The 20,799-nt window shown below is 41.8% G+C and overlaps 1 protein-coding gene and 1 non-coding gene across 2 annotated transcripts; one reads left to right on the forward strand and one right to left on the reverse strand.

Moving 5' to 3' along the window:
• The first annotated feature begins 1,004 nt into the window (after positions 1 to 1,004).
• POLR2D (RNA polymerase II subunit D) lies at positions 1,005 to 20,059 on the forward strand. The gene is made up of 4 exons (XM_010974630.3): positions 1,005 to 1,120; positions 2,895 to 3,075; positions 7,899 to 7,994; positions 8,978 to 20,059. Exons 1-4 carry the CDS (start codon positions 1,048 to 1,050, stop codon positions 9,054 to 9,056), a joined length of 429 nt encoding a protein of 142 aa, XP_010972932.1. The 5' UTR covers positions 1,005 to 1,047; the 3' UTR covers positions 9,057 to 20,059.
• Positions 12,741 to 12,813, reverse strand: TRNAT-AGU (transfer RNA threonine (anticodon AGU)). The gene has a single exon. It is a non-coding gene; the product is annotated as a tRNA-Thr (tRNA).
• Positions 20,060 to 20,799: the final 740 nt, after the last annotated feature.

Genomic DNA, 20,799 nt, shown 5'->3' on the forward strand with positions numbered 1-20,799 from the left:
GCCCTTGGGCCAGCCCGTGGTAAGGCCTAGTACGTAGTAGGTTCTCTGTAAAGGCCTGTTGGGTGGGTAGATGGAAGAAAGAGGTCGATACTGAGTCCCAGGACCGTCCTGTGATACCACACCCAGCTGTGGCATCATCAGGAGGGCAGTCTGCAGCTCTGATGAACTGTGGAGTAAAGCACTTTGAAGCAGTGATAAACTCTGCCAATACTATAAAACCTACCATTATTTTACTGAATGCATTTCTAGAAACGCAGATACAGTGCAAATTAACTTTGTAAAAATTATATTTATATATCAATACTGGTACATATTCTTGTCTGGTTATATGTCAGTTCATTTTTTGTTAACAGAGTTTACATGATACCTAAACACTGTTCACTGCTGAGCCAAATAGTGCACTATGATTACTTCCTTTATGGTACAACCATCTGTTTTCTTTCAAGTTGGAAACAGAATCGTTTCTTATTTGCATACTTTTCGAAGTATCATCCAAATGTTCCAACAGGCCTCCCAATATCACTATCTACATGATCAGAAGTATTATAATAATCCAATACAAATCAAATTTTTTCAATGTTTAAGACACTACAATAAATTCTGATGTTTTCCGAGTCGCCTACCCACCTTTCCATCAAAGGGAGTTGCTTGGGTCAGACAGCGCGTTTCTGCATCTCATCAGCCCTTCTGCCACCCTGGAAAGCAGGTATCCTCATCCACCCTTCACAGGTGAGTTCACTGAGCCCAGAAAGGCCAAGTGACCAGTCCCCACGAGGCGCGGCAAGGGGCGTATTGGAGAAGAGAAGAAGGATGGTTTCTCCCGACAGGGTCAGCGCAGGACGCCCCTTAGCGACCGAGTTAACTCTGGGACCCCGCATTTCCGGCCCGCGGATGTCTCCTCCGGGTCCCGCCCACCACCGGGGCCCCGTCTACTACCGGGCCCGCCCATCCCCAATGGGGCCACGCCCCTGATCCCAAGGCCACGCCCTTTCCGTGGCCGCGACGCTTCCGCTTCCGGCGGTGTCCGCGGCTGTGCGCGGGAAGGTGATGGCGGCGGGCGGCAGTGACCCGCGGGCTGGCGATGTAGAGGAGGACGCCTCACAGCTCATCTTTCCCAAAGGTGCGGCCTGGGGCTCCCTGACTGTCCCCGTTGTCCCATGTGGTCGCCGCAGGCCTTGCTGCGGGGGGCCGGCGCGGAGAAGGGCAGGGAGGAGGGGGCTGCGGGCCGGGGAGGGGCCTGAGTCCACACTTACGGCCCCAGGGCCCCCGGCCGCCGACCCCTCACCGGCCCCTTGCTCCTGTTTAAGTAGTTTGTTTTATCTGATAAACTGGAAGGTGTTGGAGGGATGTGTCAGAGATAAAGGGGGTACTGAAATGGTAAGGACAGATTTAATCAGTAGTATACTGTTGCCATGGAGGAAAGAGTCCAGGGGTGACTGGGCGTTTTAAAGGGAGAATGAAGGGGTGAGGGTATGGCTCAGTGGTAGAGCGCGTGCTTAGCATGCACGAGGTCCTGGGTTCAATCCCTATGAAACAAATAAACCTAATTACCTCTTCCTCTCAAAAAATCTTTTTTAAAAAAATAATAGGAGAATGAAGGAATAGGGGGTGAGTGAGCAGGTGCTCAGTGGGATCAGGGATGTGAGTACGAAAAGCAGGAACGGGATGGGGGGATTGGTCTATTGAAACCCATCTGGATTTGTTAACAGCCGCTTTGGGGAATTAGGCTCCTACCCTCTTCCTCCCTCCTCCCCACTCCGGTCCAGACTGGGAGAAAGGGGCCCTTTCTTCAGGTATTGCCTGGAACAAACAAGTAAATGATTCCGGCAGCCTTCAGTTTTCTTAGAAAGCCACCTTAACGGAGCTAGAATCGTCCCAGGAATGCAGCCTTGAGCTATTAGAAATCATGTTAATATTTTGTTCACGTCTTTATGGGCCAAAATTGCTCAGAGGAGCCTGCTATATCAGGGAACTCCCTCTGTGCAGCGTGATGTACTAATTTGTAATTTAGAAACCCAAAATAAGTAGAAAGCTTAAGATTTTAGGATACCGAGGGAATGCTCAATGGTAGAGCGCATGCTTAGCATGCAGGAGGTCCTGGGTTCAAATAAATAAATAAACAAACCAGATTACCTCCCACGAAAAAAAACAAGCAGGATGATTTTAGTTCAGTATCTTACAGGTACTGAAAAACACAAAGTAAGTGAGGGAAAACTTAACAGTATCTTTTACTCCTTTTTTAAAGATTGCTATATCCATGGTAAAACGGAAATTCCACACCCTTTCACTTAAAGGAAACTAAACACTTAAGTGCTTATTCTTGAAATTAATTTTATGCTCACTTATAAATATGTGCATACACTTTTTTCTTTGCAAAAATAGGATTATGCTATAGAAATCATACAGCTTTTTAAAAATTTGACATTTTGTATAGAACTGTTCTGTTTCTTTTAAAGGGCTAGATAGTAGTTAATGGTTGTCCTATAATGTATTGATAGATACATGGTTGCTTCCAGTAGTTTTATTTCAGACTCAAGGTCAAACATTTTCATAGGATGGCTTCATGGAAGTTTTGGGCATAATGGAAATATGTTTGTTTTCTTTTTTTTAAGGTGTAATTACTAAGAGGGAGATGGTTTTCTTAATTTCATGATGAATTAAGCCAGTTTTTGATACTTGGGTTTTGTCTAGGTACTTTTTATTTAGTTTTTTGGTTTGGGGGTTTTTTTTGGTTTTGTTTGCTTGCTTGTTTGTTTTTAAACACTGTACAGTTGTGGGATTTGAAGCCTCCAGATTTCTGCAGGGGCAGAGACTTGCCAATCATCTCAAAGATAAAATTTAGAATGACTTTTGCAGGAATAGTTTCAGCTGACATTTATGCTTCTCACAACCAGAGTTTGAAACAGCTGAGACACTTCTAAATTCAGAGGTTCACATGCTGCTGGAGCATCGAAAGCAACAGAATGAGAGTGCAGAGGATGAACAGGAGCTTTCTGAAGTCTTCATGAAAACTTTAAACTACACAGCTCGCTTCAGTCGTTTCAAAAACAGAGAGACCATTGCCAGTGTCCGCAGGTGAGTGCTGGAGGGAAGTTTTTATTAATCCAAACTGTTAGATATCTGCATGTAGAATGATGTCCTCCCACCACCCCCATGGCCATCCTCTGTACGATTAATGTGAGTGAAATAATGCCTTTGTCAAAAATTTAAAAATAGCTTATAAGACTGAAATCCTCCTTGGCCGCCTTTTGCCTGTATCCAGATCCCAGTTACCTCCCTTTTGGGTGACTGCTGTCAGCAGTTTGTTCTTAGGCCTCCAAAGCTTTTTCCATGCATTCTCATACATGCACGTGCAGCAGAAACACACAGCATTGTTTTTGTTTGTTTGTTTTAATAAAATGGGCTTATATATTTACTATTTACCTGGTATGTCCTAGAGGTCTTTATAAGTTAAGAAATACAAATCAGAAGCATTTTCTAGGTCTTGGCTTTACCTTTCGAAAGGTGACCAGCTTTTAGCATTTTTTCCTGATGGATTGCCTCTCAAACTGGGTTGGATGCATCTGGTGCGGGGGCATATAGGAGGCCCCTGGGAAAAAGATTTCTTTGATTTCCTTGAAGGTGAATATTATTTCATATGAATTACATAGACATTTGAAGTTCTGTGATATAAATTGACCCATTAGGTAAGTCCATTTTTTAAACTAAGTGTCATCTCTTTGCTAAAGTATCAGTTTTTTTTGACGGTAGATGATTTAAAACATTCCTGCGTTAAAGCACACAGATACCAGTATATTGTAGTGTAAAAGAAAAAATGTATATGATTTCTTGAATAAAATCATGAGGCTTAAAACCTAGCAGTTGCAGAAAATCATTTCCACCTATTAATCCCAGGTCACTTAGAGGTACTGGTTTGCTCTACTCTGGTGAAAATGTTTGAGAAGTACTGTCCTAAGGAAAAGCAGATGTACAAAAAGATGTATATATAAAGATATTCTTCAGAGAGCTATTTATAATGGTCAGGGGTAAAAAAAACAACCTAACTACTCAACAGTAATAAATGTGGTAAATCCATGTGATGGACTACTATATTGTCATTTAAAATTGTGGTAAAAATGAAATTGAAAGATGTTCACCTAAGTAGATGGGCAGCAAATGAAGTGATTACTGTATGTGAAATAGAACCTGTTCAGAAAAGTGTGGATTTTGTGTGAAGAACAGATCAGAAGGAACTGTGCAGAGCTTCCATACAAGGCTACAAACTGTCGGACCAAAAGGATGACTTAAATGCATGAAGGTAGACTTACATACATTCATGAATAAAAGGTCTTAATACTGCAAAGATGTCATTTCTCCTCAAGTCAATGTATACATGTAGTGTCATTCTAAATCCCCAAGGGAATTACACATATTCAAATACGCTCAAAACTTTGTAGTAGGATTTTGCATGACAGTGCATTCATTGTTACACCACCTTGAACGTTTGTAATTTGTTTTGTGGCTGTTACTGTTATTCTGCTGATAAAGCATAATTTCCCATATAATTCAGTTAAGATGAGGTGGTAATAGATCATTGTAAACAAACATTGTGGCTGCGGCAAGACACTGATCACCTGGATCCTGCCGGTAAATAGTACAGTCTACCTAAATGATGCCAAGAAAAATACATCCTCAGCTGTGAAAAATAAATAATAAATAAGTGACTACCCCCTCAAATAATCTTGACTTTATAAGAATTGTCAGAAAAAAATTTTTTAAGAAAAATGAAGGGGAATTTGCCCTACACGTTAAAAAGTGACAGTAATTAAAATAGTGACACTTTGGCGTTAGACTAGGCAAATTATTGGAACAGAATAGAAAATTCGGGAAGAGATTCAAGTCCAAATCTGTTGTATTTCAGATGAATCCAGTATATGGCTGAGATGGCACTGTAAGTTAGAACATATTTTAAAACAAAGTTTGGGCTCTATATACCCTATACGAAAATAATTTCTGAAGAAATTAGGATTTAAATGTAAACTATGATGTATAAAATTGCTGTGTGATAACATAAGTGAATATATATATAATTTTGACTGTGACTTCACATGTGGGGAAACTTGATGGACTTCAGTTGGCTGCAAGCTTTGGGAGGGCAACGACTTAGTCATATTGATCACTGTGCCAGTTTCATTGTAGGTACTAAGTAATTTTTAGTTGAATAAGTAAACCAATGTCCATAAACATCTTTAAAATTCTCTATATCAAATAAAATGCCATAAGTAAAATGTAAGTCTGAATAAACTGGGAAAAGATTGATAGCTTTAATGTTAACAGCTCTAGCAAATAAGAAAGAGATGACACCCAATTTATAGAAATAGACTTAGTCTCTAATGACTCGATTTATATCAGAACTTCAGAAGACTGTCTAATTCATGTGAAATAATGTTCATCTGCAAGGAAATCAAAGAAATGCTAAAGTAACTATAATTAGACTTTAAAAGATTGAAAAGAATGGGAAACCTAGTGTAAGAAGTGGGAGGGAGGCACTGTCTTTTATTGCTGGCGGAAGTGTATACCGGTAAGGCCCGTTTAGGGCACTGTCTCTCACAAGCCTTCCAGACACTCAAATCTTTTGACTAAATAATTCTACTTCCAGGAGTTTACACATAGCAATCAGTCAAATTCACAAAGAAGTATGCATTTACAGTGATGCTCAAAATGCATTGTTTAAAATGGTGAATAACTGGAAACAACTGAAACGTTCAATAGCAGGAAATTTGATTTGATTTATAAATTATGGCACATCCTTTCAGTTGAACAACATGTTCAAGGTAGAGTTATGTGCGTACTAACATGGAAAACAGCAGCTGAATTGTTGAGTAACAGAAAGACGAGTTACAGGATAACATTTATGATTCCTTTTGTGTTTTAAAAAACAAAAAGGAAGGGAAAGGGCTCTCCATGAAAATGTTAACACTTGTGATTTCTAGGTAGAATTTCAGATTATTTTCACATTTTGGGTCGTGTGTTGTTTTTGGGGAGGAGGTTTGTATTTATAAATGAGCATGTGTTCATTTTACAACAAATCCCTCCATATACATACATGAGCAGAGATTCATAATGTTTATGTAACTAAGTTTGTGATAATTTCTTTAAAAAATGAAAATAGCTTTATTAGATGACAAAGAGTTACAAAACAAAATGAGTGAGTTTGCAGTGTGGTATCGCTTCACACTGGTCAGAATGGCCATCATTAAATGTCCACGAACAATAAATGCTGGAGAGAATGCGGAGAAAAAGGAACCCTCATACACTGTTGATGGGAATGTAGTTTGGTGCAGCCATTATGGAAAACAGTATGGAGATTCCTTTAAGAACTAAAAATAGACTTGCCATATTACCCAGCAATCCCATTCCTGGGCATGTATCCAGAGAAAGCTCTTCTTTTGAAAAGATACATGCACCCCAGTGTTCATAGCGGCACTACTTACAATAGCTAAGACATGGAAACAACCTAAATGTCCATCAACAGATGATTGGATAAAGAAGTTGTGGTGTGTGTGTATATATAATGGAATACTATTCAGACATTAAAAAGAATGAAATAATGCCATTAGCAGGAACATGGATAGACCTAGAGATTGTCATACTAAGTGAAGTAAGCCAGAAAGAGAGAAAAATACTGTATGATATCACTTATATGTGGAATCAAAAAAAAAAAATACAAATGAACTTATTTACAGACCAGAATAGTCTCATAGACAGAAAACAAACTAGTTACCAAAGGAGGAAGAGAGGAGGGATAAATTGGGAGTCTAGGATTTGTAGACACTAACTACTATATATAAAATAGATAAACAACAAGGTCCTACTATACAGCACAGGGAACTATATTTGGTATCTGTAATGGCCTGTGATGAAAAAGAATAGGAAAAGGAATATATGTGTGTATGACTGAATCACTGTGCTGTACACCAGAAGCTAACACAACATTGTAAATCAACTCTGTTTCAATTAAAAAATAAAAATACAAACAAAAAAGTGGTGTTGTTCCCTCAATGAAATAAGTAAAATTTTAAAAAAGAATGAGGGAGTTCATATTCTAAAACAGAAAAATGTTTGGAATGGTATACTAAGATGATAATATTGATTTTGTTTAGATAGTGATACAGGTAACACTAATTTTTCTGTCTTTCTGTATTTTCTTAATTTTGTACAGTAACTAATGTGCTTGTGATCGAGTGAGAAGGACAGTAACTTTGTTTCTGAACAGATAAGTAAGGTCCTCTCTGAAACCAGGTTTACCACGGACAGCCTCCATTGTAAGAGGTTGATGTGTGAGAATCCAGGGTAATTTGTATTGACAGTGGGGTTTTTTTCCTTACAGTTAAACCAGAAGTACATTTAGAATAAGATGCAGTTTATACATAGATTTGTGCAAAGTAAGATATGCCCATATTTATTTATTTTTTAGATACATTTAAAGGAGAATTTCCTCCAAGTCAAAATGCCTAATAGATTGGGGACATCTAACATCATGTGTTTGACGTGAAATTAATAACAAGGGAAGCAAAGAACAGTGGTGGGAAGAGCAGAGAGTTACAAAATAAACTGTTGGTGGGGAAGGCTGTGTAGTCCTAGAGGTATGGAGCAGTTTTTCAAAAGTTACAGTCACAAGGTTCTCTGGCTTGGGGTACTCTCCCACTTGCATTGTCTCTGCCTCGTCTCGTCACCTCCTGCTCTCCTGCTAGGAACAGGAACTTGAAGTGATGTGAAAGGGGCTTCGCAGCCGGCTGAACCATAATGGAAAGACTGCCAGTGCTTTCCTGTTTCTCTTCCCTGCCAGCTGCATTCGATCCCTCTGCCTCTTCAGCATTCCTTGATTTTGTTTGTTTGGTTTTCTTCCCTGTGATCAGCTTGTTGCTCCAGAAGAAGCTTCACAAGTTTGAGCTGGCCTGTTTGGCCAACCTTTGCCCGGAGACTGCTGAGGAGTCCAAGGCTCTGATCCCGAGGTTAGTAGTGGTTGTGATAAGCCCTCTGCGATTAGGTCAATTCCTGCAAGTAGAATGGCTGTGTCTAAAAGGTGGGTAGATACCACCAGCATTGGATGAGTGCCTTTGTAATGAGACTGAGGGTCTCACAGCACGCCAGCGGTTAGCAGAAATGTGGGACGGCGGCAGCTCTGGTACAGAGGACTGGAGTGCAAATTAGGACAGTGGCTTTGGAGAGCAATTTGGCTACATCGAGTGAAGTTAAAAAATAGATGCCAAGACCCAAAGATCCATTCCTGGGTACATGCCCTCAAAGCAGTTCATATGTAGCTTAGAAAGGAGACATGGATTCCAGCGTTTATTCCAGTGTCAGTGGTGGGAGAAACTTGACAACAACCTGCAGTCAACAAGAGAATGGATAAGTGAATCATTGTGTGATCATACAGTGTTTATTATATAGCAGTGGGAAAATGAGTGAATTAGAATGGTGTGGTATATATAATGTCAACAGATGTCAAAATGAATTTTGAATGAAAATATTGCAGAAGGGTACACAGAGTAGTACGAGGCCATTTCTTATAGTTTGAAAGCAGTGCCGCATATTATAGACACGTTTCCGTACGCCGTAGTAAGAATAAAAATGTGGATAGGGATGATGAATGCCAGATTTAGAGTGGTTTCTCCTGGGGCAGGAGGAGAAGGTACTGGGACGGGGCAGGGCACACACACAGCCATCAGTTTGTTCTGCTTATTAAAGAATCAGGTAGGGACAACTTAAAATTTGCTTACGTTCTGTACCTTTCACATGTTTGAAATACTTCATAATGTTTTTAAAAGGAAAGGCAGGAAAGAAGTAGAGTTGAAACCTACAGGTGTCGATGTTGGGGAATAAGCGGACAGTTGGGCAAGTGGTGCTCGAAGGTCAGCACGCAGGAAGGAGGAGTGTGGGGGCCATCGCCCATCGCCAGGGCACTCACACACTTGTCTTGGCTTTCTTGTTGCAGCCTGGAGGGACGGTTTGAAGACGAGGAGCTGCAGCAGATCCTTGATGATATCCAGACCAAGCGCAGCTTCCAGTATTAATCTCCAGATACCGGCCTGCTGCCAGGGGAGCCACATCATATCCCAGCACAACACCACTGTCCCAGCATCTGGGGCAGACTTGCAAGTCTGTGGCACAAGACACTTGGGCTTCCTTTGGGTAGAAGAACCCAGCGCTCAGTCTCCATGTGGGTTGCTATGTCCATACTTGACAGCCGGACCGCGATGACCATTGTGGCCTTAGGCCTTGCAGTGGCTGCCTGAGCTTGCCTTTGTGAACGGTGAGGTGGGGTGATGTGCGTGTAAGCTACGCTGTGGACTGCCTCATGTGGGTTTTGGCCCTGATGTTATTTTTGATGCCTAATATTTCATGTTTTAATTTCAGTGTGTTTGTAGTTTTGAAACTATACTGGAGCATATAAAACTGGCATGGGAAACAGTCTTACCTAAATGCAAAAGGAGGGATTAAACCAGACCCATGTCATTGTTTGAAATTCTTAAAGAAAGAATAATAGAGCCTTTGGCATCACTGTGCTTAACCCAGGAGACAGGGAAGAGGCACACCAAGGAAAGCAGGTACATCTGAGGATAACTGCTAAGCGCTGAGGGGCACATAGCCGTGAGGTGGACAAGTACTATTCCTTGTTTTTTCTCCAGTTGTTGCAGAACATAGATTTGGAGTAAGTGGTCTTAAAGCACTTACTTTTGTCACTCTCAAATTCAGATTTTTTCCTTCCTAGGCCAGTGTGGTGAAGGTGTGAGCACATTGTAGTGCCCTCATTTGGGGCATCAGGTCCAAACCTTTGGCCTGCTGCTTAGCAAGCAGATGCTGTGTGATGGGCTGATTTGGAAGCAGGGCGCCTGCCCCTTCCTGAACCCCGTGGGGAAGTCACTCGCCCTGAGGCTGGTCGGAGGGGAGACACGTTAATAGGTGAACACTGGTTCTGAATTTTCTGAAGGGAAATGCGCCTGTTTTCTTCACAATTTGGAGACTTTTCCTTGAGATACTTGTTGGCTCCAACTGAATTCGTGATCCAAGGAAAAGGTTGGGGAAAGAACAAAATTGGCTTCAAAAGTCCTGGTAGTTTTATGTCAGCTGTGGCTAAGGCAAAAATAACATTTCTTATTTTTATAAATTCTTTTGATACCTGAAATGACATGGTTTCTTAGTCACCAATATTCTTGATCAATATTTGAAGGAAATGTCGATTATAACTTAGCTAAATATTTGAAGAAATAATCTTTTCATCCTTGGGCAACTTCACTTCTTTTAGACTCATTGTTCCCTTTAGTGTAAAATGTGGATAATAGTGGTATCTATTCCATAGGTGTGTTGAAGATTGAATGAGAAAATTATTAAAAAGAGCCTAGTGGGGGCTGACATTCTGTATCCCGATAAGAATCAGCTGTCGTTAGTATTGTAGTCAGTGGTATACGTCGGTAATCGGTCAGCTTACTGCAGAGAAATTCATGCAAGGATGTGGTAGCATACCAAACTGTGAAAACGAGCCAGACCGCCATCTCCTTGAAGTCTGCAGTATTAAAATGTTATAAGAGAGGCAGTTACATCGTTGGCACCAAGCAGTGGGACACAAACAGACCTAGATGGCAGACCCGAGTCCTGATCCAGGTGTGTGTGCCGTACGGCGAGTGCATTGCAGTGTCACATCTCCGTTGGTGTGTCCTCTGTGAGCCAGGAGGCTGTGCGCTCCCTAAGAGTGTTAGACCCTGGTAAGTACCTGGCATATAGTTAGGCACTGATAAGTGGTAGGTAGTAAGGTGACTAGAAACAAATTAAAAAAAACAACTGGTGGGAAGGGTGTAGCTCAAGTGGTAGAGCGCATGCATGCTTAGCATGCATGAGGTCCTGGGTTCAATCCTCAGTACCTCCTTTAAAAATAAATAAATAAACCTAATTGCCCACTCCCCCCAACCCCCCCCCCAAAAAAACCTAACAACTTATCCTAGGGAATTAGTTGTAAAAGGAACCTCATGCTGCGTTACCTCATCTACACCTGCTGAACATCGCTCTCTGGAGCAGCTCCCTGTCAGCCCACAGGAGACCCTGAGGCCCTGAAAAATCTTTCATCATCTGTGAAACATCGTTAGACTCACTGTACTGTTGGCAGAAGAGAATTTGGAAACATTAAAAGAAAACAAAGATGTCATGTCAAAACCTCACTTCACCAGAAAGCTAACCAGACAAAATTTTCTGAACATTCTAGTCATTTCGGTTTTATAAAAATTTATTAAACTTGAGTCTTGAAAACTTGAAAAGTAGCATTACTGAATGGGGCCTGAACACAAGCCATTCTTACTAGAAATGACTTTTTTAAGCTTCTTTCTAAAACCATCAAAGCCTACGCAAAGACTTGTGTGTGAATAATCCTTGCAGCATTATTCATGATAGCCAGAAACTGGGAACAATCCAAATGCCCACCAGCTGGTGAGTAGATCTTAAATGTGACATACATTTAACAGCTGTTTGTCACATTTGCTTTATCATATTTTTCAAGGAAGCATTTGAAAGCAGATAGCATGACACTTCACTGAAAACTTAAGCATACATTTTAAGATACACTTTCCTCTGTAAGTATGACCCTTGCTCTTAGGAGGAACATGGATAAGAATTTCCTGATAATTAATATTCAGATTCTGATTTCTCCTAGGGAGAGTTCTGGGCCAAAGTTCAGTCCCAGTGTTGGTATAATTTAGTATATATGAGCGATGATCATTAAGGATCTAAACTGACACTTGTGAAAAATGTTGAAGAAATACATGTGGCTACTGCCTGCAAGTTCCTGTGAGGAGCTCTGACTGGATGAAAATAGTGTTTGCAACCCTTAGGTGGAAAATGTCGTGGGGTGCAGGCCCAAAACAGTAATCAGTAACGTGTCTGCATGTGGCTCTCCGTCTGTTCCTTCAGCAGCGGGAGGGCAGGTGGGACTAAACAGAACAGGTGAGTGGTGACGGCAGAGTGCAGGCAGGTCTGTCTAGACGCCCCCAACCTGGAGTTGTGTGCACCTGGCTTCCCTCTGCTCAGCGCACAGGGGATGCTTAGTAGTCAGTGACGAGTAAATACACTGCCCCCATTTTCAGAAGGTCGGCACAGAGTGCAGGGGATCAAGAATGTCCCTGAAATAATAAAACTGAAGGAGAGGACTTCTTGAGATAGAGTTGAGGTGCCCAGAAGACACCTGGGAATGTTGAAAGATAATTAAGGCAAAGCTGTCCAACAGAATTTTCTGCAAGATAGAAATATCCTCTCTGTACTGTCCGGTGTGGTGGCTGCTAGTCACAGGTGGCCTTTGAGCACTTGTCACTTGAGGATCTGAACTTTAAATTTTGTTTAATTTTTAAATTTAAAATTTGAAATTGTCACATGTACTAGTGGCTGCTGTATTGGGCAGCGCAGTTCTTAGGTCCTAGTACAAATGTCCTGCAAGCCATGGACATCAGAGAGCACTTCAGCAAGACTGACAATGCTTACAAGACCAGCAGTAACAGTGGGGAACCATTAATCAAAATTCGGTCCCCAGCGTTAAGGTCTAAAGATGTATATCACTTTCTGTACATCACTGAGTCCAATTTTTATGTATAACACAAATTCTGGTTTTAAAAATCTGCCTCGCTACTACTAATGCTCGTAGACAAAATTTTGGAGGCTGTTTTTGTTTTGTTTGGGCAGGGGGAGTAATTCGGCTTATTTATGTATTTATTTTTAATTGGAGGTACTGGGGATTGAACCCAGGACCTCATGCACACTAAGCATGCGCTCTACCACTGAGCCATACCCTCCCCTCTATGGAGGCTGTTTTAAGGAAATATTTAGAAATAGTGAAAAGATTAATACCTCATCTTTTGGTGAGAACCTCTTTCCTAATTAAGTTTGCCTTTTCAGTAGGCTGGTAACTTGTATGTTGAATTATAAAAAGAAACGCCAAGATGTATTATCTTTTAAGGCTAGCAATACTTGTATTTTATAATTCTGCTAATAAATGTGGTCCAGGCACAGTATACTGCCAGATTCATGGACTGATGTCCTAAATTCATACCAGCCTTTATCTCCGGAGCCATATCAACACCAGCCTGTGGCCACACACTTCCTAAATACATTCTCCTCTTTAATAGAGAACTTAAGAGTTCATATTCAAAGATGATTTATATTAGGGGATATTTGAAAAGCAGTACTTTCTCAATTTAGTGATAGAAAAAATTTAAGTGATAGAAGAAATTTAAATATGAAAGACTTATTACAAAAAATTTTTAAATTATGTAAAATCACTAACTTGAAAAAGCAGTTGACAGACTGATAAAATTTATAGCAGAGAAGAGGGGAGGGTATAGCTTGAGTGGTAGATCTCATGCTTAGCATGCACAAGGTCCTGGGTTCAATCCCCGGTACCTCCTCTAAAAATAAATAAATAAAGCTAACTCTCCCCCACCCAAAATTTGTAGCAGAGAAGATGGGCAAAGGGTAAAGATGTTTATTTTATAAAAGCTTTAAAAAATAAATTTTAAAATATTAAGACCCCAATTTCAAAAAGGGCAAAGGATATCGACATAAGTTACATCCAGGTAACAAATAAATGGGGAAATGTTCAACCTAATTAGTTTTCAAAGGTATTTAAAATGAGGTGCTTTTCTTAGAAAAAAATGTACAGAAGAAGAATGTATTGACATACAGGGAACAACTTAATTGTGTCCAGTGCTGCTCTGCACACACAATACAGAAACAAGGCAGGATGACTCTCACAGAGCCTCAGTGGGATACATAAAGAGAAAACATACTTCCTGTTCACCATGCTCTTCCATCTTAGCTGTTTTCTATTTCCAGTCTTCCAGTGGAGTGTGTCAGTGCCTCACCTTCCTTGTACGTATTGGGAGTTATACCTTCCCTATGTTTTCAGTGGCTACCCTTAGAATTTAACACTCATAATTGTCTTCATAAAGGCTTTAGAGTGTGGTGTTAGTTTCAGGTGTACAGCAAAGCGATTCAGTTATATGTATATATGTATTTTTTCAGATTCTTTTCCATCATAGGTTATTACAAAATACTGAATGTAGTTCCCTGTGCTATACTGTAGGACCTTATTGTTCATCTATTTTATATATAGTAGTGTGTATATATTAATCCCAAACTCCTAATTTATCCCTCTCCCCGCCCCTTTCCCCTTTGGTAACCATAGTTTGCTTGCTATGTCTGGAAGTCTATTTCCAGTTTGTAAATGTTCATTTGTGTCTTTTTTTTTTTCACTATTCCACGTATAAGTGATGTCAGAAGACATTTGTTTGACTTCACTTAATATAATAATCTCTAACATCTATGTTGCTGCAATTGGCATTTTATTCTTTTTTATGGCCGAGTAGTATTCTGGTATATAAATATACTACAGCTTTATCCAGTCATCTTTTGATGGACATTTAGGTTGCTTCAATGTCTTAGCTATTGTAAATAGTGCTTCTATGAACATTGGGGTGCATGTATCTTTTCAAGTTAGCATTTACTCTGGATATATGCCCAGGAATGGGGCTGCTGGGTGATAAGGTAACTCTTCTTGTTTTTTAAGGAACCTCCTTTCTGCTCTCCATAGTGGCTACATAAATTTACATTTCCACCAACAGTGTAGGAGGGTTCCTTTTTCTCTCAGCCTCTCCAGCATTATTTGTAGACTTTTTAATAATGGCCATTCTGACTGGTGTGAGGTGATACCTCATTGCAATTTTGGTTTGCATTTCTCATATAATTAGCGAAACTGAGCATCTTTTCATGTAAGTTTTGGGCATCTGTATGTTTTCCTTATTTCAATAACTGTAGTTTTCTATTTCATTATTTTCAACTTAATATTTTCCAGCTCAGCCTGTTATTTTTTTCATCATGTCTTCTATTACTTCTTTTATAATTTAAAACATTTATTTCATATTCTCTTTCAGACTGTTCTTGTTCTTCATTTATTTTATAAGCATTTTAATCTTTCCTGGGGATTACTTTCACTGTGGAAATGTGCCTGCGTTTGTAGGAGTGTTTCTACAGCGGGGTCTGCCCTTCTCCCAGGCCTGTAGTATCAGTGGCCCAGAAGTATTTCTTCCAATGATTTCTCAGGTTTTAATTCAAATCCACATGTGGCACAAGTTTCAGGTTTTGGCTTCTCAGAAGAGGCTTTTTTTAACCTGAAACCTTGAATAGTAACAAGCATCCTTGTCTTCCTGGGCCTTGGCAGAGCCCACCTTTCACTGAGGGGACAGCCCTTCAATTTCCTGGCTTTCTGCAGGGACTCAGTGGGAATTTCCTGCGAGCCCTGTCCTGAGAGCCCACCTTGGGGGATAAACTGCAGCCTCGGGCCAGTCAGACCTGATACCACCTCGCTGACTCCCACCTGGGTTGCTGTAGCATCGCTTTGAACTTCACCACTCTGGCTTTTAGTTCCCAATCTGCTTCTTGCCCCTGGAGATTTCCTTACTTTCCTGGATACTCAGTTGTACAATAGCTCTCTTATTTTTATTTTTTAATTTTTGGTTGTCGTGGTGGGTGGTGCCAGGCATATAAACACATACATGAGATAATTTAACATCCCACCCGTCCTTCCACAGCTCAGCCACAGTGATCTCAAGGTTCCAGAAACCAGCCAGCGCTGCCTGTCTTGAGCAGAGCATGCTGCTCCCCCTGTTTAAAATGTCCTTCCCTTCTTGTCCACTCAGCAGATGGTTTCTAGTCCTTTGAGGCTCTGCTTCGCCTTTCTCTGCTCTACGTGAGCTCCTTGAGCTCCCTACAGATTCAGCTGCTTATGCTTTCCGTTCGCGTCTCAGTTGTGTTCTGCACGGCCTTCGTGAGTTGCATAAATGCACACTGAACACCTGTCGGCCCTCTGACAGGGTTCCAGGCTCAAAGGACACGGGGATGAGCAAGTCCAACGAAGTCCATTCAGGAAGCGTACATCCAGTAAGGGGAAAGAGGATCATTTCCGGTTGTGATGAATGTGAGAAAAGAAAATGGGTAACAACCGAGGGGCTGAGAGGACTCCTTAAAGTTGCTTGGTCAGAGGCTTCTCTGAGGAGGCCCAAAAGATGAGTGAGACACAGCCCTGTGAAGTTGGGGTGGAACCTGCAGGGTGGAGGGAATACAAAGTGGAACAGCCCTAAGGTGGGGATGAGCTTGGGAGGAACGGGAAAGGGCGTGGGCCTGGGGGCCGTGTGTGACTGTAGGGCAGGGTTATGGGAGTCTGGGTGAAGGGAACAACTCTGGAGCAGGAGCTGGCAGGGGACGGGGGGTCAAGAGAGGCTCCTGGAACAGAAGATGCTTGTGCATGTTTGTCTGTTGATGGCAATGACCCTGGGGCTGAGATTGGCTCTGGGGGGCGGACAGGTGCAGAAGCACAGCCCACAGTGAGGAGAGCAGAAGTGGGGCCTGGCAGCTAAGCGGAGAGGGAGGGAAGGAGCAGAGACAGGTCATCTGTCTTGATAAGAACACAGAGCACGCGGGCACGCGGGGCGGGCAAGTAGGTGCATAGGTTTAATCCCGCAAAAACAAGTGTCCCTTAAATGCAGATAGCCTTTGTGTCTAGCGGGCCTCACTATGCTTTATCCAGAATGTGTGTTCATTTTATGAAGTTCCCATGTCTCCGAGCTTTGTGTGGAACCCTTCATAACCTTGAGCATGCAGTTGCAGTAAGTCATGACTGGAAAGGGAGGCTGGAGAGAGGGAAAGGTATGAAATAGTGGACAGTGGGAGGTGGAGGTTGAAGGATCAGGGGAAATGAACGTGGTCAGATTGTCTGGGAAGCACTGAGGCTGTCCCTGGGAATCTATTACAAGTACTAGAAACCCAACAAAAGTACAAAAAGGGGACTTCTTAAAAGGGTAATGGCTTCATTGAAAGAAAATTGAACTTCCAAACCTTAAGAAGAGCAGGAAAGCAGGAACAATGGGAGCCAGGCGCCCTGGTACCCTGTGTCTCCTGGTCTTTGCTTCTGTGCATCAACTTTGCTCTCTCCTGCCTACCTGCTCCCATATCGCAGAGAACAGGCTTCTAACTGCTCCTGGCTTTCATTCTCTTGACCTTTTGCCACCTGAAAGGTGGTGGGCTCAGGCTGTCTTTGGTCTCAGATTCAGAGATCCCCGAGAAGGATTTTGACTCAACTGGTTTGTGTCTGGTGCCCACCCCTGGGCGTGGTCGTGTCATTGGCATCTGTACAAATGTAGCTCCCCACGGAACCACATGGTTGCAGGGGCAGAGCAGGTGGAGGTGGTGGTTGCAGAGGAGGGAAGACATTCCTGGCCAGTTACAGGAACAAAAACGTCCCCTCAAATGGATCAAGTTCCAGAAATGTTCACACTGACCTAGTGATACCATTTCTGAAAATTGTCTTTTATATCAAATATCTTGAGTACAGAAACAGTTCTACAGCAAGAGCTGATACTCACTCTTTTTCCAATAGGGAAATGTCATACCACATTGTGGTGACTTGTTCATGGAATATTAACTCACCTATTAAACAGGTGAGCTTTTTTTCAGGAGCTAAATGATTTATAATGAAAGTATTTTGGTGGGGGAGGGCATAGCTCAGTGGTAGAGCATGTGCTTAGCATGAACAAGGTCCTGGGTTCAATCTCCAGTGCCTCCATCAAAAAATAAATAAATCTAATTACGTCCCTCAAAACAAAACAAAACAAAACAAGTTTTCACCAACAGGAAAAAAACTGAGGTGATGGATGTTACCTAAACTTATTGTGATGATCATTTTGCAGTAAGTATCAAATCATTATGTTGTACACCATAAACTAATACAATGTTTTGTGTCAGTTGTATCTCCATAAAACTGGAGAAATACATCAGACTTAAAAATTTTTTTTGATTTGACTTAAAGTAAAAGATACTTGAGTCAACGGACACAAAAGAGAGAAGCATTTGTATTTCTTTAAGGAACACTTGAGAAAGGAACTTGCTTTCTCGCCCAGGTCAGCATACTTCCGTGTGGACAGGGAAGTGCCCAGTGCCCCCCGCTTCTTCCCCAGGTGGACATGCGCACTTGGATGCTCAGGCTGGCTGCGCGCCGTTGACCCCTAGTTGAACAGGGACAGCCAGGGCTCCAGAGACAGCTGCAACCTGGGTCCAGTGCCGCCCCTTTCTGGGGCCAGCCTGCTGGTGTCCCTCCTAGTCGCCCACTTCCCTTTTACAGCAAACTCACAGCTGGGGAAACCACGGTGCTTCATGTGCAACCTCAGAGCTTTCAACATCTCTATTTGCATTTCAGTATCCGTTGAAGAGGCTGGCAGTTGTATATGCCTCTGAGAAGTAGAAAAACCATTATCAGTGTGTCCTGATCTTGGTGGATAAAAATGGACTGATTTAAATAATAATAAATTTTGTCTCCCCATGCAAGACTGCACAGAGGCAGCTCTTGGCAAAACTTATTCTTTTCAGGGTCTAGTCAGAGCTCATCTTCTCAGTAACTTGTTTCTGCCAGTTTCTGATTTTCAATAAGCAGGGATGGCCTTCAAAATAGTTAAGAAGCTAGAGACCATTGGCTTATTGCCAGATGGTGGTGAGGTCCTGGGGAGATGGCGTTGGTCACAGGTTCCTTATGGAGATATTTCAATATTTTACTAACTGATATGCTCCTGGGGTAGTCCTGGCTGAATCTCTCCTCTCTCTCACACACACAGACCACAGAGGTCTTGTAACTCCCAGGTTTATTTGCATTCGAAATAGAGAAGGCGCAAGGGCAGACTGCCGTTGAGCCCAGGTGTTTGTGGCCAGACAGTGTTTGATGTAGCTTATTGAAACTTCACCACAACCCTTGGGGGATTTTTTAAAAGAACTCCAGGATAGGCCCTTATGCTCTCTGATGCTCTTAGAACCCTCTCAATATCTGGTAATTCATCCATTCAACACATTTTATTGCGCACCCACCAAATAGATTGGGATTCAAAAAGGGGAACCAGATGAGAAGGTTCCAGGTCCCCTGGAGCTGACTTTCTGGTAGGGAGAGACAGACAAGAAAACGCAACTGAGCAGATTAGCCTGGGAACATGTGCTGGTTTAGATACGGCACTTGGGGATGGCCTCTTAGAGGAGATGCTATTTGAGCTGCCAAAGATGTGGAGATCTAGGGGGATAAGGAGTTCCAGGTCAAGAGAGAGGATGCCAAGTGCAAGGGCTTGGCGTGGGTAGGGCTCTGGGTGCAGAGAAAACGAGCTGGAGCTTCAGCCGTCAGAGGGGATCTAGCAGGAGCCGAGGTTGCAGACGTAAGCAGACCTGGATGCTGGAGTGAGGCGTTTGGATTTTATATTCTGCACGTTGGGAAGCCATTTGAAGGTTTCAGGTAAGGAAGAAATAAGATCTCGTTTTGTTTGGAACAGGGCATTCTGGCTGCAGTGTAGACAGTGGACTGGAGTTGGGCAGGAGTGGAAACAGATGGAAAAGGGAAGCAGGGAGAGCAGTTAGGAGGAGGCGGCAGTAGTTGAGGCCGATGTGGCTGGGACTAAAGCGGAAGTCAGCACGCTTGCTTTAAAGGGTCAGGGACTGTTTCAGGCTTTATGGGTTACATGTGCTCTCTGTCACAGGTTCTTAGTCTTTTTCTTCTTAATCCCTTAAAATTGTAAGACTGTTCTCAACTAGACTGGCTGGCACAGTGTCTAGACTGGAACGATCGCTGCATCAGTTGTCTTAGCAAAAGATTAAAAGTAACCTAAGTGTCATCAGTGGAAGACTCATAAAATAAGTGATTGTTCAACCATATGGCAGAAAACAGAAGCTGTTAAAAAGGCGAAGGATGTGTCTAAATGTGAACTGAGAGGGAAAAGTGCCAAGATGTTGCCACAAGAGAAGCAAGATAAGGAATGTTTGTGGAGGGGAAAAAAGGTACATTTATATAATATTTTCATGTATGTGTCTTGGGAAGGACACACAAGAAGCTGGTAGGAGTGACTGCCTCCAGAGAGGTGACCAGGCAAGAGAGCAAGTATTTTTTCACTGTTTTCCCTTTTGTAACTTGAATTTTGTGCTCTCAACTGAAAAAAAAAAAACAAAAAAACACAACCTAAAAGTTGAGAATTATGTTTTATTTGGTGGACAAAACTGAGGACTTAAGCCCAGAAGACAGCTTCTTGGATAACTCTAAGGAGCTGCTCCCAAGAGGTAAGGAAGAAGCCAGGATATGTAGGGGGTTTTGCAACAAAAACCAGGTTGTCAGAACATCAAAAGATTACCGTTAATTAAAGAAAACTAGACATCTCAAGTTAATGAATTTAGTGTGCTTTTTTTTTTATTTGAAGAATAGTTGATTTACAAAGGTTGTGTTAGTTTCTGGTGTACAGCAAAGTGATTCAGTTATACATATATATTTTTCATATTCTTTTTAATTATAGGTTATTACAAGCTATTGAATATAGTTCCTTGTGCCTTACAGTAGGACATTGTTGTTTATCTATTTTATATATAGTAGTTTGTATCCACTAATCCTAAACTCCCAACTTGTCCCTAAATTCTTTCTAAAATTACCCTCATTTCTACCAAATATAGCCGAATTAAGACTAATCTGTTTGCAAAATAAGTCTAGTTAATTGATCACATAGGCTCTTTTAAATTGGCTGTGCTGGAACTTTTTATAAGGAATCTCAGACTGAACTTTAAAAAACCTCAAGACCAGGAAAGCCACACCAAGGGTGTGTCACAGATTCCACCTGTGATATCTCTGATTTTGGCAAATTCCCCTCTTCTCAAGGTCCCCCAAATACCTTGAGAATCCTGCATCTGTTAGAGGTAGCCTGCCTTATCTACCTGAGA

This window comes from Camelus dromedarius, chromosome 4, assembly GCF_036321535.1.
Source record: "Camelus dromedarius isolate mCamDro1 chromosome 4, mCamDro1.pat, whole genome shotgun sequence".
Taxonomy (NCBI): domain Eukaryota; kingdom Metazoa; phylum Chordata; class Mammalia; order Artiodactyla; family Camelidae; genus Camelus; species Camelus dromedarius.